General features: G+C 47.0%; 1 protein-coding gene and 1 long non-coding RNA gene across 2 annotated transcripts in view; one reads left to right on the forward strand and one right to left on the reverse strand.

Annotated features, from left to right (window-relative positions):
• The first annotated feature begins 864 nt into the window (after positions 1-864).
• On the forward strand, positions 865-1,099 carry LOC135249539 (uncharacterized). The gene is made up of 2 exons (XR_010328725.1): positions 865-942; positions 1,000-1,099. It is a non-coding gene; the product is annotated as an uncharacterized LOC135249539 (long non-coding RNA).
• Positions 1,100-3,881: 2,782 nt separating this feature from the next.
• The window catches only part of pemt (phosphatidylethanolamine N-methyltransferase), a 46,543-nt gene continuing 31,834 nt past the window's right edge, over positions 3,882-18,590 (reverse strand). Inside the window, 6 exon segments of the mRNA XM_064324372.1 lie at positions 3,882-4,601; positions 5,211-5,277; positions 7,867-7,941; positions 14,010-14,121; positions 16,541-16,657; positions 16,660-16,685. Coding sequence (XP_064180442.1) covers positions 5,223-5,277; positions 7,867-7,941; positions 14,010-14,121; positions 16,541-16,657; positions 16,660-16,685 — 385 coding nt within the window. The 3' untranslated portion in view covers positions 3,882-4,601; positions 5,211-5,222.

An 18,590-nucleotide genomic window follows, 5' to 3' on the forward strand; every position in this document is an offset into this window, starting at 1 on the left:
CTTAAAACAACAGAACAGCTAAAACAACAGGCCATGTTTCTGAACGAAAGGACGAGTCTACTGGTGCGCTACATTTAAAATGCTAATGAACCAAAAAATATATCACCACTTCTGACATAAGATTGATGACAACCTATTATTACTCACCTATGCGATAACTGCTGTAGATTTACCAAAATAAATAAATAAATAAAAATCAATCAAAACCTTTTGGCATGATGCCAATGTACTACAAGCTGTTCAATACTTTAATGAATTATCATTTACAGGGGGGAGAAAATTACATAAAGCAAAAACAAACAAAAAGACTACAAAATTTGGGAACATTCAGGAAAAAAACCCGCAGCAACAGGCCACAACAGCCAGCGTCTCCATATTCTTTAATATTTTTCCAAATGAACAATGACAATTTAAACCCACATTTACACCGCTGACAAAGAAATAAAAAGTGTGTTAGTAGCTTATCAGATTCCTTGAGGAATCAGTTCCATTCCAAAACTGTCTCATCACCATGGTGACGCACAGTTCACCTATCCTGTGACCTTTCTACCTGACAACCCCCTCAGAGACAGATAACCTCTTTGCCACAAACCCCCAATTAATTCCTGAGGTATGAGTGTGCAAATAGAAAAAAATATGAATTAATTAAAAATGAATAAAATAAAAAGCATATGCAATGCCAGGGGATTCTAGGCTGGGACTGCAGACACCTTTAAGCCTACCATCACAGCCCCACAGTTCTGGGTCAGGCAGTGCGTTTCTGCACCCTGTCAGAGGGCTCTACTGGGCTGGGGGGGGGGGTAATTGACCGTGGGACACCTGCCCACTCTGGGTCAGTGACCATCTCTTTCCATCTCACCCCAACAGGGGGTAGGGGGTAGGGGATAGGGTGTAGGGATTAAGAGTGGAGGATAGGGTGTAGGGTTTAGGGGTGGAGGACAGGTGTAGGTATAGGTGGGGGAGGGTTAGTTTAGGGAAGGGTGGGGTTTAGGGGAGTAGGGTGTAGGGATTAAGAGTGGAGGATAGGGTGTAGGGTTTAGGGGTGGAGGACAGGGTGTAGGGTATAGGGGTGGAGGATAGGGTGTATGGTTTAAGGGTGGAGATGACCAGTGTAGGTTTATGGAGTGGCAGGACAGGTGCATCTCACATCTGTAGTATTCTCCAAAATTTTCACATTTGTCTTTTTTCCCTTTTCTCTACTTGCAACTACAGGATTAATAAAATGTTTTCTAATTAAATCTTTAAAAACAAATGAAAATAAAATGAGACAAGCAGGAAGGAAATGCATAGATTGTATACATAGATACAAAAATACCAGATTGTCCTTGCATACATTGAATACTGATTTCTTTCTAGAAAAACCTACTCGGTCAACCTACTGCTACACAAGCTGATGTTTTTTTCCCCCTCACTGCTCTTGCTGACGTTAAAGGGAAATACTTCTATGGAAAAAATACATTTTTTAACTGGGAGAACGTGCTTGTATTTAGATGTACAGGCCCACTGAGCGACTGGTACAACCAAATGGGAGAGGAGAGCAGAGAAGGGAAAAGGACTTGCCAAGTGCTAGGAGCAGTCAAAAACGGATGCTAGGAGCTAAGAAAAGGAGAATGTGCAAATACATTCCAACTAGAAATAGACGAAAAGCAGCCAATATTAAACGAATGACGTGGTGATCACAGCCAACATTACAGAACCTGTAGCGGTACATAACTTTACTAGCTGGCTACCGACTATTCCTGGCTTACCGTCATTTTGTGTAAAAGTCCCTGGTTCTATAAAAGGCCTGGCTTGATTTAATCTGCCAGAAGGTAGAAGCAATCAGGGAAATCAGCGGGTGGAAGAAGCGCACGGCAGGACTTTTGCTCTCTGACCTGGGCCTTCCAACTCCGCAAATACTGTGATTTCGTGAACAACATCAGTTTTGGGTTTCCACAGGGGTGTAGAGTGGAACACAAATTTAATGAATCTGATAAATAATCATAAATAAGTCACACAACCCCCCAATGCTCTCATTAAACAATATCATCAGCAGCCGCAGCGTTGAATTTAACAGTATTGAATGTGACCTCTGTGTATACCATCATCATATTGTGTCACAAGGGGATAGTTGGCCGGTGTACCGAGTGCCGCAAAGCATCCTGGGAGAGCAGCCTGGATTGCCCGTGTGAGAGACACATCTCCGCCTCCCGGGAGCTCACTGGACTCCGAGCAGACTCCCACACACAATCAGGGAGCTTTAATTAGAATCTAACGCCGAAACGACTCTGAGTCATTTCCATTTCTCACCGGGGAAAGAAAAGAATTAGCGAAGTTTTAGTTTAAGAAAAGACAATTACTAATTGAGCAAAGGTAACTGAATGACTAATTAAAGAGGAATATTTAGCGCTGGTGAAACTCAGAAAGCCCTGAGGACAGAGCCACACGGACTGAGACAAGGCCCAAGGTCATCGAATAACGAGAACTTTGGTGGACACCTCACAGGGATGTGTGTGTGTGTGTGTGTGTGAGTGTGCGTGTGTGTGTGTGTGAGTGTGTGTATGTGTGCGAGTGTGTATGTAGGTGAGTGTGTGTGTGTGTATGTATGTGTGTGTGTGTGTGTGTGTGTGCGAGTGTCTGTGAGTGTGTGAAGTTCAGGAGTACACTATCCCCCACTGAAAAGAATGGGAGAAGGACATCAGGGCAATAGGGTAATAAAATCTCATTAGCATTTCGGCTATCAGCTGTTTAAACTGCAGATGCAAACGCTGCTTTTGATTTTCTGACTACTTAAAGCAGGGAGGTGTCAAAATAAAATTCTGGTTTCCCTCCAATCAGCTGCTAATTAGGGCCCTGAGAACAAGGCGTGTGGAACCCCTGAGCCAATCAAGGGCTCAGATGAACCACTGGTACGCACAACATCCTAAGTTTACAGTGGCTGCTATAGGGGCGTTTTACAGGTCTATGTTTTAAAGCACAAAACACACTTAAAGTAACTCCACATCGGCTTGAAATTACATGATTGTATTAAGAAAAAAACATTTTATCATACTTTTGCTGAGAGCACTGTGCTCAAGCAAAGAATTGCCTGCAAGATTTAAAAATACATATTTATGTTTAAAACATATTAATTTCTATAAAATTCATCTATTGATACATACAGCCTCCGGACATGTTACTAGCTGCTTTGGAGTTATATGAAATGCACTTTTTGCGTGTGTTAAAAAAAAAAAAAATCTTTTATTTTGCTTTAAAATCACAAAACAGTTATTGCCCTATACCATTCATAGTACCAATTAAGCCAGCAGGTTGTTCTGTAAGAACTTCTGCAAATATCCGAAGTATCCACCAACCCTCTGAGACCAAGCATGGCACCTACATCATAGAAAGCACTCTGCTAAGATTTATTGACTTCTCTAAGATTTACGGACTCCTTTAAGACTTCTTTCAGATTTATGGACTCCTCTAAGACTCCTCTTAGATTTATGGACTCTTCTAAGACTCCTCTTAGATTTATAGACTCCTCTAAGATGTATGGACTCCTCTAAGGTTTACACACACCTCTAAGACTCCTCGAAGATTTATGGACTCCTGTAAGACTCGTCTAAGATTTACAGACTCCTCTAAGGTTTGCGGACTCCTCCAAGACTCCTCTAAGATTTATAGACTCCTCTAAGATTTACGGACTGCTCTAAGATTTGTGGACTCCTCTGTGCTCGGCACAGTTTTATTTTCTGACTTTGGTCTGCCTGGAATTATATAAATATTTTATGATTTGTGCAATGTGAAATGTGTTTTATTGTTTTCTCATGACAGGACCTTTGGTGCGAGAGTGACATTAATAAAAATCTTGTAACAAATTTGTGTGTTGATCTGTGCATAATAAAATACAAAAATTTCCCTTACGTTTTATTTTTTCTTTTATTTTTGGGTCTTTCTTTATAGTTCACACACAATGAAAGGACTGTTTCAATGTCTGTTTGTGTCGCTGAGATCGTTCTGGAAAGAAAATGAGCCGAGGCTTGATGGCAAAGATAAAAAGTAGACCAGAAGAGATCAGTTAAAAAGCAAGAGAAGGGAAATATGCTCTGGTCCCAGAGGATTAAAGAGGATGAAAAAACCTTCAAACGCATACTTCAATACACATGATGTACGTATGTACAGCATGTACGCGTATATATATATACATATATGCAAGTATATATTATAAAGGACTGAAAAATAGGGTCCAACCATTCTTAAAATTCAAGTCGCCTTTTGTGGAAAAAAAACCATCAAATCAAATTCACGAGGGAAAACATGTTTCCTGGAGACGCCCCTCAGACAGCCATCTGTGTGTCGTTCGCTGTGACTCAGCGCCACAGCCCCACACACGACTGTTACCGCATGACAAGCGGCTGTTACCACACGGTCTGTCAGTCAGAACGTCAACTGCGAAGGAGAGGTGGCAGAGGCCACCGCGTCGCATGGCAGCAGGACTTTGCGTTTATTTTCACGTAAAGACGATTTATTTTTAAAAAATAAATAAATAAAAGGAATTTGATGTAAAAGCTGCATGTGCTCGTGCGTGGGATTGGCCAAAGAAGTCCTGGAAGAGGCTGAGGCTGGAAGGCTTCCCAAAGCTGAAAAAAAAAAAAAAACCATAGCAACCATATAACCATATAACCAACCGGTAACCATAGCAACTTCCGAATACTAAACGCAGGCATGGAACATACATGTCAGCGCGAGCAGAGACCCACGGAACACGCACTCAGGCTGCACTGTCGGTAAGAATAGGTCGCGGTACATCCAGCCATTAGCGCCAAACGACCTCAGCAACCTGAGAGAGCAGCTCTGCCAGATCCTTCATGAACTGATACAAAAAGTGACTGATGAAGCGAGAAGGAATGTCATTCCCCTGATCGGAGCTCTTCTCTCTGCTGATCGGTTGCGGGACGGGGGGGGGGAGAGAGTGTGTGGGAGGTGGTGGGGGGGGGGGGTGGGGGTGGGGGGTGTCTGGGGGGTATAAGGTGAGAGGGGGGCGCTGTGCTCAAACACGCATCCCACGATGCACTCTGTTCAGACCGCTGGCGTCTGTGGGCGTGGCCGGAGCAGGTCACTCAGAAAAGAAGAGCGCGACACCAGATCAGAAACGGAGGGTGCCGCGACACGTGGTCCGACGTGTGAGAGCAGGCCTTCAGAACGCTTCGGTCTCCCCCCCCCCGGTGAGGTGCGTTGTCCTCACGCACTTGGGCCTGTCCTCACTCCCGTTTGGAGCATCCCCTGCTCTGTCGGTAGATCTGCTCGGTGAACGGCCTGAAAATGCAAATAAACACAGGGAGACGAGGGCAGGGATTAGCCGCCATAAACCGCGCAGAGGCACCGCGGCCCTTCGGTTTCACCAGCGGTACCAGCTGGTGCCAGCCTCCGGACATGGGCAAGGGGGGAGGGGGGGGGGGGTGTCTATTTATCCCCTTTCTGCTCCACTGACTTAATATTTATCACTTATCAAGAGCGAAGTGATCTGCTCAGAGTGTGTGTGTGTGTGTGTGTGTGTGTGTGTGTGCCTGTGACCAGGTAATCACAAGCGGAGTGTGTGTGTATCACCAAGAGCCAAGTGATCTTACATTTACGAGTGTGTCTTTATAACTGTGTGTGTATGTATGAGTGTTAGTGCGGGTGTGTGTGTGTGTATGTATGAGTGTTAGTGCGGGTGTGTGTGTGTGCATGCCAGTGTGTGTATCACCAGCTTATCAAGAGCCAAGTGATCTTACACTCATATTGTGTCTTTATAACAGTGTGTGTGTTTGTGTGTGTTAGTGAGTGTGTGTGCATGCGTGCGAGTGTGTGTGTGTAAGTACGTGTGTGTATGTGTGCGTGCGTGCGAGTGTGTGTGTGTAAGTACGTGTGTGTGTGTATGTGTGCGTGCGTGCGAGTGTGTGTGTGTAAGTACGTGTGTGTGCATGTGTGCGTGCGTGCGAGTGTGTTTGTTCTCTGCAGTGTGGTATCCTCCTTCCACAGGCAGCTGCTCTGTTTCCATCACATATTTATGATTCATAAGGAAGCCATTATCCAGCAGAGGAAACCTAACCCCATGACCCGCACTTTCAGCCAGAAAACAGCTAATGATTAAACATCAGTACTACAGTACAGTCAATACTGAAGGCTAAACATCATCACAGGCCTTTCCCCTGTACATTAAAACACACACACACACACACACATACACTCACGCATACACACACACACACACACACACACACACACACACACACACACACACACTCACGCATACACACACACACACACACACACACGCATACACACACACATATACTCACGCATACACACACACACACACACACACACATACACTCACGCATACACACACACACACACTCAAACAAACACAAACACACATATGCACATCCATGCATACATACAAACATACACACACATACACACACACTCAGACACACAGAAGCACACACACACATACCCGTGCACATACATACACACACACACGCATGCACCCACGCACACATACACGGACGCACACACATACACACGCACACACACATACACAACCACATACACACACGCACACACACACGGACAACAAAGGGGAATCGATGGAGGCGGTGCCAGTGATGAGACAAGTTCGTGACTATCACCAGAAATCCCAAATTAGGAAAAGAAAAGCACATTTAAAATGAAGGACTGATTCATTATTTGGGATCAGAAAAAAAATGTTTAAACATAATTTTCTTTCTTTTTTGTGATGATGCAAAGGGACTTGTTTCCCCAGTGGGTAGTCTTCATATTTAACTGAAGGCAACCTACACCAAGTTATGCTGTATAACGTAACCATGGAAACTGACAAAGAATAAATGAGAACAAATCCAGTCATTCAATGAAATCAATGAATGTGTATTTGTGTGTGCTCACGTATATGAATGTAAGTGTGTGTGTGTGTGTGTGTGTGTGTGTGTATATGTATGCACTTGTGTGTGTGTGTGAATATGTGTGTGAATATGTATGCGTGTGTGTGTGCATGTGTGTATGTATGGTGGTTGTATGTTCGTGTGTGTGGTGTAGGTGATGTATGTATGCGTGCTGTGTTGATGTTGTGTGTCGTGGTTGAGTTGATGTGTATGTATGCGTGTGTGTGCAGGGCGCAGTTGTCTGCAGATGATTGTGGCTTTAACGTGGTGCATATGGCACAGACAGACCCTTCTTCCAAATGAGAGTTTAAAACTGGCTTTTATGGCAAAGATGCCCTTTCCCGAAGAGAGAAACCGTACACTACACGTGACCAAATGGGGCATCTGACCAATCCAGGGCAGTTTGTAGGTGCTCAGGCCGGGTTCTTTCATATCTGTGGTTTTGTGGGGTTTGTAGTTTTTTTTAATGGTTTGTAGTTTCAGGGGGTCGATTCGGATGTTTGGTGGAGGTGATGACAGTGCAACGCTGTGTGTGAACCAGCAGTGGGACTGATAATGTTCTCATGCGACCACGCAGTGCGACAAGGCTGATGGGGGAAAAAAAGACCAGGAACTGCATTTGAGGGCTTCAGTCACACTTGAGAAATGTGTTTGTGTGTGTGTGTGTGTGTGTATGTGTGCGCATGTCCATGCACGTACGAGCATATGTGCGCTTGCATGCATGCATGCGTGTGGAAAGCAATATTGGAAATTAGCCTGTAATTGGGGTTTGAGGTTACGCCATGCATCACTGGACAAACTCACCTGTAGGTTTATCTTTTTGTATCCGAGAGAACATTTTGTTCCTTCTGACTTTAATTCCAGATAATAACAATTTTTTTTTTTTAACATGTACCCTGAAGGCAATTTCTCACAGTACCTACTGACAAATAATGACAGAAGAAGGTGAGAGAGGACTTACCCTTCATATTTGATGGCGACTTGGTATGAGACACCAACAACTGCACTGAGAACAATCCCCACTGGACTGGCATTCCTGAAGCGGGGGAGAGAGTTGGGCAGACAGGAGAAAGAGAGGAGAGAGATGGGCAGACAGGAGAAAGAGAGGAGAGAGATGGGCAGACAGGAGAAAGAGGGGAGAGAGATAGGCAGACAGGAGAAAGGGGGGAGAGATGGGCAGACAGGAAAAAGAGGGGGGAGAGATGGGTAGACAGGAAAAAGAGGGAGAGATGGGCAGACAGGAGAAAGAGGGGAGAGAGATGGGCAGACAGGAAAAAGAGAGGAGAGAGATGGGCAGACAGGAGAAAGAGGGGAGAGAGATGGGCAGACAGGAAAAAGAGAGGAGAGAGATGGGCAGACAGGAGAAAGAGGGGGGAGAGATGGGCAGACAGGAGAAAGAGGGGGGAGAGATGGGCAGACAGGAAAAAGAGAGGAGAGAGATGGGCAGACAGGAGAAAGAGGGGGGAGAGATGGGTAGACAGGAAAAAGAAGGGAGAGAGTTTATGTAAGTGGACTGTAACAGTGTCACTGAGTTTACTGGTTCAGCAGATACTCTCTTTCCTGGGTGACTCAAACACACACCTGCCTGCGCTTTTATTCTGAAAGATCTCACAGACACCTGCCAGAGCGTATATTTTGAAAGCTCTAACACACACCTGCCAGCACTTTTATTCTGACAGATCTCAGACACACGCCAGCCAACGCTTTTATTCTGAGAGATCGCAGACACTCGCATTCCAACGCTTTTATTCTGAGAGATCGCACACGCGCATGCCAACGCTTTTATTCTGACAGATCTCAGACACATGCCTGCCAGCGCTTTTATTCTGACAGGTATCAGACAGACACCTGCCAGCGCTTTTATTCTGACAGATCTCAGACATACTGGTTGGGGGGAGAGGGGACTTGTTTGGGCTGCAAAACAGTTTTATGCTAGCTGAGTGATTCAGGACTCTGAGCTGTGTGAGTGATTCAGGACTCTGAGCTTGGTGAGTGATTCAGGACTCTGAGCTGAGCGAGTGATTCAGGACTCTGAGCTTGGTGAGTGATTCAGGACTCTGAACTGTGTGAGTGATTCAGGACTCTGAGCTGTGTGAGTGATTCAGGACTCTGAGCTGAGCGAGTGATTCAGGACTCTGAGCTTGGTGAGTGATTCAGGACTCTGAACGGTGAAGATCGGACTCTGAGCTTGGTGAGTGATTCAGGACTCTGAGCTGAGTGAGTGATTCAGGACTCTGAGCTGAGTGAGTGATTCAGGACTCTGAGCTGAGTGAGTGATTCAGGACTCTGAGCTTGGTGAGTGATTCAGGACTCTGGTCAGAAAGGCATCAAATTACTGGCTAAAGCATCACCTGGAGAGGGAAGGATTCAGTAAGAATTTCTCAGTTCAGAGGTCAGGACTGGCACATACATATATATAATTACAGCACACGCCATGTTGTCATTTCATTGTCCATGGTGCCAATATTCAAAACACAGTGCAGCCAAATTTCATGATTTCAGCACACTGCCACCTGCGCCAACACAAACATCCTCGATATCAAAGTAACTGCGAGCAGCAGGCCGCCACGAAAATGTGAGTTTTTTTTTTTTAATGCTTCGTCAAACCTCCTCGGCTAAATGTGCCACCGTGGCATTTCGGCAACGGTGGGCGGAGGAGAAAATAGCCGCTAACGTCAAACAAACGAAGGACTCAGCTAATTAGATTCCGCAGGAACCCTGGCTAAGTTCAGGCACAGCAGACCGGTTGCCTGGTAACCAAGTAACTAACAGACTTACTGTCTGGCGAGCGCTCTGTTCGCGTCTTCCTGCCGCACTCGTCTGGATTCGTTCTGCGACAACGATACGGGAGCGAGGAACCTCTTTCGCTTCGTTTCGTGTGCGTCCTCTTCGCCGTCGTTCTCAAACGCGCCGGGCTGGCTTTGCCGACGTTCTCAAACGCGCCGTGCTGGCTTTGCCGACGTTCTCAAACACGCCGTGCTGGCTTTGCCGTCGTTCTCAAACGCGCCGTGCTGGCTTTGCCGACGTTCTCAAACGCGCCGTGCTGGCTTTGCCGACGTTCTCAAACGCGCCGTGCTGGCTTTGCCGACGTTCGCGGATACAACGTGCGGCTGTTAAAAGTTCCACGTCCTTTTTTTCAAAACGACATTCGATCTCAAATACACATTCTGATCTATCCAAACAGAGGAAAAAAAACAACACCACTCCGGAGCAATTACGATTAGCGTTCGTAAAAAGTTCGTAAAATTCTCGAAAAACTCCGATTCCAGCGCTCCGTGGTTTCGAGCGTCACAGAGCGCACAGACGTCCGTTAATTTGTACGCGAGGACGACCTCTTCGGCCATTTTGCAGTCTCACCACCAGACGCTCGGACAGACGTTCCTTCCGCCGGAGTGTCCGGGGCACACTCCCACTGCTCCCAGGGGGCAGCGCTTCAAATTTCGGCAAACAGCAAAAAGTTGGGCGTAGAGATACTTCCCGTGCCACATGTAGAGATCCCGCCCCCTTCCTCTCCCCCTACTCAGCCCAGCTCCTAAACCTAACCCAGCTCTTAGTCCAGGCCCTGATCACCTCCTGTCTGGACTCCAGCACCTCCCTCCTCACCTCCCCCCTACTCAGCCCAGCTCTTAGTGCAGGCCCTGATCACCTCCTGTCTGGACTCCAGCACCTCCCTCCTCACCTCCCCCCTACTCAGCCCAGCTCTTAGTCCAGGCCCTGATCACCTCCCATCTGGACTCCTGCACCTCCCTCCTCACCTCCCTCCTACTCAGCCCAGCTCTTAGTCCAGGCCCTGATCACCTCCCGTCTGGACTCCAGCACCTCCCTCCTCACCTCCCCCCTACTCAGCCCAGCTCTTAGTCTAGCACTGATCACATCCCGTCTGGACTCCTGCACCTCCCTGCTCGCTGGCCTCCCTGCCTCCACCATCAGGCCTCTGCAGCTCCTCCGGAACGCTGCTGCTCCTCGGATCTAAACTCTCCCTAGACTCGGCCATGTCTCCCCTTCTCCTCTCCCCCCATATGAGCTCACATCAGACTCAAAACCCTGGCTGTGGCCGATGGGACAGCTTTTTCAGCTCATTGTGCACTTACTGGGCCTCCATTCACGAAACGTGCGTACGATCGCATTTGCTCGTAAACAGTGCGTAAGAACGTTTCGGCATTCATCTTTCCTTTTCTTCATTGCTGTTATGCTAATCACATGAACAGGATTGCGCATAAAATTTGCAAACATTTACAATTCATCACCCGATACACCTGGAATATGCACAAAAACAAAGATCTGCACGTGTCATGGATCTCATTTTTTTTGTTCTTTCTTAGGAACATTTTTAAGAACAAAAGTAAGAATACTTCAAGAAAAGTTTTGTGAATGAGGCTCGATGATTATTGGTGGGCCTTCTGTGACCTCTTGATGATGTCACACTTTTGTAGTCCCGAGACTAACACTGATGATGTCACACTTTCGTAGTCCTGAGACTAACACTGATGCTGTCCGCGTCTGTCACACGCTGCCTGTGAGAAGCATCTCCTACGCGTGCGCGACGCGATGCAAATCACTCTGTGAAGATACAATAATTTGCTGTGTGTCTCCCTGTAATGCTAGCAGCTGCCCTTCTGGGGTCTTTACAGTCTCTGCAGAGATCGGTGTGATATAAACACGTACGTTTAAATAAAAACACACCCAGTGAGCGGCAGTTCTGTGGCTGAGAAAGCAGCCTGTTAACGAGAGCAGTCAGAGAAGAGTGGGTAGGCCTGTTTGAGTCAACCGAAAGGCCACAAATGCTCAAATACGAGCTTTTTATAAACATCAGCGGAGCGAAAAGGGCATCAGCTGTGAACGCCCGACACGCCGAGCTCATTTTCATTAAGTTTTTTATTTTTATTTTTTAGTGACATCAAAAATCATTCATTTTGCCTCTATCCAGGCAGGATGTGACATAGAGTCCATTTTATTTTTACTTAAGATGTCATTATTTATTTGTTTGTTTTTACTCCTCCTATAGTTATCCAGTTGATGGTGCTGCTTCCGCCGAGACCCTGAAGCGGATTGGCTACGGCAGCCGGAGGCCACGCCCCGGTTCCACGTCCGGTCAGCCAAGAACAGGAAGACGAGGCTACAGTGGGCACGTGACCACCACAGCTGGACGAATGAAGATTGGGGAAGAACATCACACGGCCTGCTCCGTGGACCCATCCTGCCTTGTGTCAACAGTGTAATGGTTTGGGGAATGTTTTCCTGGCACACATTAGGCCCCTTCGTGCACCAAATTGTGCATCATTCGAATGCCACTGCATACCTAACTGTATACCCAAGCACTGCTGCTAACCACGTGCATCCCTTTATGACATCTTCCCTTTTCTTCAGATGGATGCCTCCAGCAGGGTGGCGCACCCTGTCACAAAGCACGCATCAGCTCAAGCTGGTTCCACAGACATGACGGCGACGTCAGTTCACTCCAATGGCCTGCGCAGTCGCACAGATCTCAGTCCAACACGGCACCCTTGGGTCGAGGTGGAACGGGAGGTTTCGCAGCGTGGATGTGAGGCTGAGAAATCTGCAGGAGCTGCGCGATGGCACCGAGACGGCACGAACCAAAATCCCTAAGGACGGTTTCCAGCACCTTCCTGAATCCATGCGCTGAAGATTTCGGCCTGTTCTGGACGCAACAGTGGGTACTACCCAGTCGCTAGATAGATCTCTAATATCTAATAAAGTGGCCACTGAGTGTATAGGGACATATACATATAAATAGTTCATTGTTCTGCCACTAGCATGGTGACACATTTTATATATAAAATCACTAGCAGTCACTCATCAAGTCGCTATTCTGCAACACACGAAATGCAAAAAAAAAAAAACAGTAACAATGAATTCAGTAAAATAATAATGAGTGAACAAATACATGAACAAAAAAAACTGCGAGTGTGTGCAAGGCTCCCAGCCAGGGGGAAAGGTAGGGGGGAGGGGGGAGGGGCATTTCCTTGGCAACGGTGTAAAGCCAGCGGTTGGATCACGGCTGCTATGGAGACAAGACACAGAACATAAAGTTGCTCCTCTCCTTATCTGGGTTAAAAAAGGCGGTTGGCTCCCTCAGCCGCTGCTTTGCCATTGTGTTCAGGATTTTTTCCAGAAACTTGCGGTTTAAACCGGATTCATTTTTATTAACTTTTTTATTTTTATTTTTTAGTGACATCAAAAATCATTCATTTTGCCTCTATCCAGGCAGGATGTGAGTCCATTTTATTTTTACTGAAGATGTCATTATTTATTTATTTGTTTTTACTCCTCCTATAGTTATCCAGTTGATGGTGCTGCTTCCGCCATTTTAAAAGGAGCACTGTAAATTTAAGAAGTCATTAAGCATCACCAGCCTTAAGTTCACACCCCATTTCACATCCATAATGGAGGATTGGAAATTTGAAAAACGGAGACAGGATTGGAAAAAACTTGGAAAAAATCAAAGTGCTTTTAAGTTTCCCAACATTCAAAACAGCTTCAATGTTCTGTTATGTTCTAGAATTCTTCATAATTAAAAATAATAATCTACCTGGATGTACCTTAGCTCAGAAATCTGAGGGCCCTAATGAGTCCAGTGAAAGGAAAATGTGCTCTGGGGAACTGTGATGGAATTTGAAGGAGGCGGAGCTTCTGAATGGCAGTTCACTCAGACTGCATTCCCCAGAATGCATCTGATCTACACCGACGCTGAGTTCAAGACATCTCTGAGCTAGTAAAAAACCAGATTCGACTTGTGAAAAAACCTACTGAACGGTCGCCAAACTGAATCATAGGTCGGAAATTCAGGCAACGTTCCTGAGCACTGATTCATCCGACCTCAGCACTGTGACATCACAGTGAGAAAAATGGCGGCATTTGTAGTTTGTGGCAAGAAAGAAAAGGAAAACAGAATGTTTGAGGGTATTTACATCGATATTGAAAGATCTTTGTAAGAACGACTGGCCTTTTATACATGCTGTAGTCCCAATACTTTTAAATTTAACTGTATATATGACACACACACACAAGTGCACGCACACCCACACACACACACACACACACACCCACACACATACACACGTACCCATGCACACACACACTCACATGAGCGCAAGTCCCAGGTAGTTTGCAGTGCTGCCCCAGTACATTGGGTTGTCCATCAGGCTGAAGGGGAAGCCAGTCACCTTCTGATCCATCAGGATGCCAAAGTAGTCACCTGGAAACCAACAAAAGACAGATGTGACATCTCCAGTGATGTCATCAGTGACATCAGCAGGCCTCACCTCTCTACATTAGCAGACTGACTTGGCATGGCATCGCATGAGACTACAAGTCCATATTCCATTAGGCTAATAATATTAGGACAGCATTCACGGGCATCTGAAGCAGTCCCAGTTGCTGCTAACCTCAGCTAATGGAAACCTTTCCTCTATGCAATAAAAGGCACTTTATGATGTTAAATATATAAAATAAATCCAATCGAGAGCAAGCACAAATGCAGTGGATATGTGTAAAGATCGTGACTGTTTAAAAGTCTAGTTGTTAAGCTAGCCAGCTAGCCTTGCACATTGAAGTTTAGTGCGAACGACTTACCGTACTCAAATATAAATTTACTGAACCAATGACTACCAATCTTCACTGAGCCAATGTCTATCCACCCTCAATGAACCAATCACTACCCATCTTCAGTCAACCAATCATTATCCATCCTCACTGAACCAATCTTCACTGAGCCAATGACTATCCACCCTCACTGAACCAATCATTATCCACCTTCACTGAACCAATCACTATCCACCTTCACAGAACCAATCACTACCCACCTTCACTGAACCAATCACTACCAACCTTCACTGAACCAATCAATACCCACCTTCATAGAGCCAATCACTATCCACCCTCAAACCTAGATATGTTTACAGAACCAATCCATGTCATCCTCAAGCTTGACGTATTATCTGATGCAACTCCGCCCTGTTGAAGAGCCAGTGATTGGCTCTTCAACAGAGCCAATAACCATCCTCCCTCCCACTAGCTGAGTGTGCTAAGAGCACCAATCACAGAGCAGCTGCACCAGCTCCCTCCGACCGCAGTCGGGTCGGAATTTCAGACGAAGACAATGCTCAAACGCTGAACCCTCAACGTCCAGCACGCACACACCCCCCCCCCCCCCTCCCCCCACACCCCACACCCCCCGGCTCAGCACCGCAGGCACCCGGACCGCCGATACGTCACCCACCAATCACCCGCCACAATCACCCGCGTCTTCATCCCAGCGGAAAATCACATAATCGCCAGGCCGCCCCCTCAGCCCGCCATGTTTCCCAAACGGCTGGCTTTGACCCACTTTTGTGTGACAGAAGCGGTGAAGAAACTCACACTCGGAAAAATGGAAATCCTTCCAATTCGGTCACTTCAGCGGGAGCCAGCTCTTTGCTGCCCTGTCAGGGGCATAATTTATTGGGTTGCGTAACAAGAAAACCTGTCACTTGGCGGCCAATCACTGTAATCCAGCGGTAGGGGACAGCTCCGGAGAACACAACTGAACAGCTGGCCTCCTTTGGAATGGAAGAATTTCAGGAGGTCGCCATAGAAACAGAACGAACAAAAAAAAAACTGCACTGGCCATGACTGACCTTCTCTTGACCTTCGCTTGACTTTTATTGCTACACTACATGACCAAAAGGTTTCTGGACACAGCCTTGGTCTGGGGCTGTTGTTCATGATTTTGGCTAGGCCCCTTAGTTCAATTATGTGAATTGTTTGTGTGTTGATTGGTGTGTGCTGATTGTTGATGATTATTGTATGTACTGCTGGCTGTGCCACAAATTGCCCCAGGGGATAATAAAGATTACCTTACCTTACCTTACCAGTGAAGGCAAATCTTAATGCTACCGCATACAATCACATTCTAGACAATTCTGTGCTTCCCCAACAGTTCGGGGAAAGCCCTCCCCCCTCCCCCCAGGCACACAGCGAGGTCCATATAGAAATGTTTTGAAGAACTTGACTGGCCTGCACAGAGCCCTGACCTCAACCACATCCAACACGTTTGGGAGCAATTGGAAAGCCAACTGCGAGCCAGTCCTAATCACCCAATCAGTGCCCAAACTCACTAATGCTCTTCTGAATGAATGAAAGCAAATCCCAGCAGCAATGCCCCAACATCTAGTATAAAGCATTCTCAGAATAGTGGAGGTTGTTATAGCAGCAAAGGGAGGACCAACTCCATTTTAATTCCCATAACTTTGGGTGAGATATTGGACATGAGGTGTCCACATACTTTTGGCCATGTAGTGTATCTTCATTATGTTAAGTTGGTGACATGCCTGCTGGGCACTGTAGGACAATGGCACATAGAAACACAGCTATTGCTGAACTTCAAAAAAAAAACAAGGATTTGTTCACATAGTATCAAAACAAATAAAGCTACATTTCGTTAGACACACACACACACATACACACATAAACGCGCGCACACACACACATGCAGCAATAGTGCCAAACACTAGTGGCTTTGTATTGTGCTCTGCTTCAGTCAGACAGGCAGAAGCAGAGGGGGGGGTCACAGATAGGGAAGGGGGGCAGCTCAGAAGGTGCCAGGGCGAGCCTCGAACCCTCTCCGGAATTCTCACCCTGGAAGGTTCCGGTGAACCCCAGTGCCAGGAAGCTGCTGAGCACGAGGGCGGAGCCAGAGGCCATCAGAGCCGCACCCACGTAGAATGCTCCCGCGCTGTCCAACACCTCCCACCTGCCCGAGCACGCATAGCCACCGTGATACTGCGGGGGGGGGGGGAGGGGAGGGAGGGGGGGGAGAGGAGGAGAGGGAGGGGGAGAGGGGGGGGAGGGAGAGAGAGGAGGGAGAGAGGGAGGAGGGGAGGGGGGAGGGAGGGGAGAGGGAGGGAGGGGGAGGGGAGAGGGGGAGGGGAGAGGGAGGGGAGAGGGGGAGGAGGGAGGGGAGGAGGGAGAGGGAGAGGGGAGGGAGAGAGAGGGGGAGGGGGAAGGGGAGAGAGAGAGGGGAGGGGAGAGGGAGGGAGAGGAGAGGGGGAGAGGGAGGGAGAGAGAGGGGGAGGGAGAGGGGGAGAGAGAGGGGGAGAGGGAGAGAGAGAAGGAGGGACAGAGAGGGAAAGGAAGGGGGAGAGAGAGGGGGGAGAGAGGGAAAGATGGATGAAGAAAAAGGGAGAAAAGAATTGTCATTATTATAGGGTTACGTTTTATTTTTCTAGAACAGTTGCTCAGCACGGGACGACTGCTCTCAACGTGGTCTGCTGGGATCCTGAAATACCTGAGCATGCTCACATGATACACAAAGCAAAACGTGGGAGGACAGAGAAAACAAAAGCCTCTTCACAAAGTCACACAATCGCTCTGAAATCCTCCATTCACAATCGCTCTGTAATCCTCCATTCACAATCGCTCTGTAATCCTCCATTCACAATCGCTCTGTAATCCTCCATTCACAAGCCTGTGTTATCACTCTTTTTACAAGCCTGGGTTATCCCTCCATTCACAAGCTTGTGTTATCACTCCATTCACAAGCCTGTGTTATCACTCCATTTACAAGCTTGTGTTATCCCTCCATTCACAAGACTGTGTTATCCCCTCCATTCACAAGTCTGTGTTATCCCTCCGTTCATAAGCCTGTGTTATCCCTCCATTCACAAGCCTGTGTTATCCCTCCGTTCATAAGCCGGTGCTATCCCTCCATTCACAAGCCTGTGTTATCTCTCCATTCACAAGCCTGTGTTATCTCTCCATTCATAAGCCTGTGTTATCCCTCCATTTACAAGCCTGTGTTATCCCTGTTAGCGTTCATTGCACAAATGTGTAACACGCTGTACAGTGCTCAACGCCGTCATTTTACATGTATTTATTCTTACTGAACACTGCTCGCCGGCAATCACATCTGCACTTGCACGGAAAGCAATTTGAACAGCATTTACCGGTCTAAAAGCGGTGATACAAATCATGTTTGATTGAAGTGAATACGACGTAAAGAAGAAGGCGCATAGCATTCTTATTTAGAAACAGGAGATGAGGAGTAAGAGGCGAAGGAAGTGGTCACAGTTTGGAGAGAGACCGCGTTCTGGAAGGGTCTCAGCGGTCCTGGAAAACAGAGCGTCCGTCACGGGCGGGCGGGCCGGCGGGCCCTTGTGTAAGCGCGAAGCGGCCGGCTTATTAACCCACTTCTCTTTCACTCCGTCCCCCTTTTGTGCAAGCGACTACTCGGTGACTCACCGCCCGTAAATCACCCCCCCGCCCCCCCCCGGCGCCCCGTTTCCGCGTCCACCGCGCCCCGATTACGGCAACGCGATCGCCCTCCGCGCGCTAAAATTAAACGCCAGCATAAAGTAATAAGAGAATCATTATTATTATTATTATTATTATTACGATGGACCGCCATTATCATTATGGCTATGATAGCGTCTGCTGACGTCTGGCACACTGGTCGGGGAGATGTGCTTTCAGTCTCAGTCTTTTGCTTCATTCTGTTTTCCTTCCTTTAGGTTTTTACTCAAATAGGGTAACGCCTTTAAGCCCCCGGGACGGACGACCAACGGCGTTTTCGCCTCTCGATAGCTCAAATCAAATCAATTTGCTTTTGTATAGCGCTTTTTTTTTCTTTTCTCAGAAAACCGTCACAAAGATGCTTTACAGAGCAGCAGAAGGCAAACTGGCAAAGAA

This window comes from Anguilla rostrata, chromosome 2 (assembly GCF_018555375.3).
Source record: "Anguilla rostrata isolate EN2019 chromosome 2, ASM1855537v3, whole genome shotgun sequence".
In the NCBI taxonomy this organism is placed as follows: Eukaryota; Metazoa; Chordata; class Actinopteri; order Anguilliformes; family Anguillidae; genus Anguilla; species Anguilla rostrata.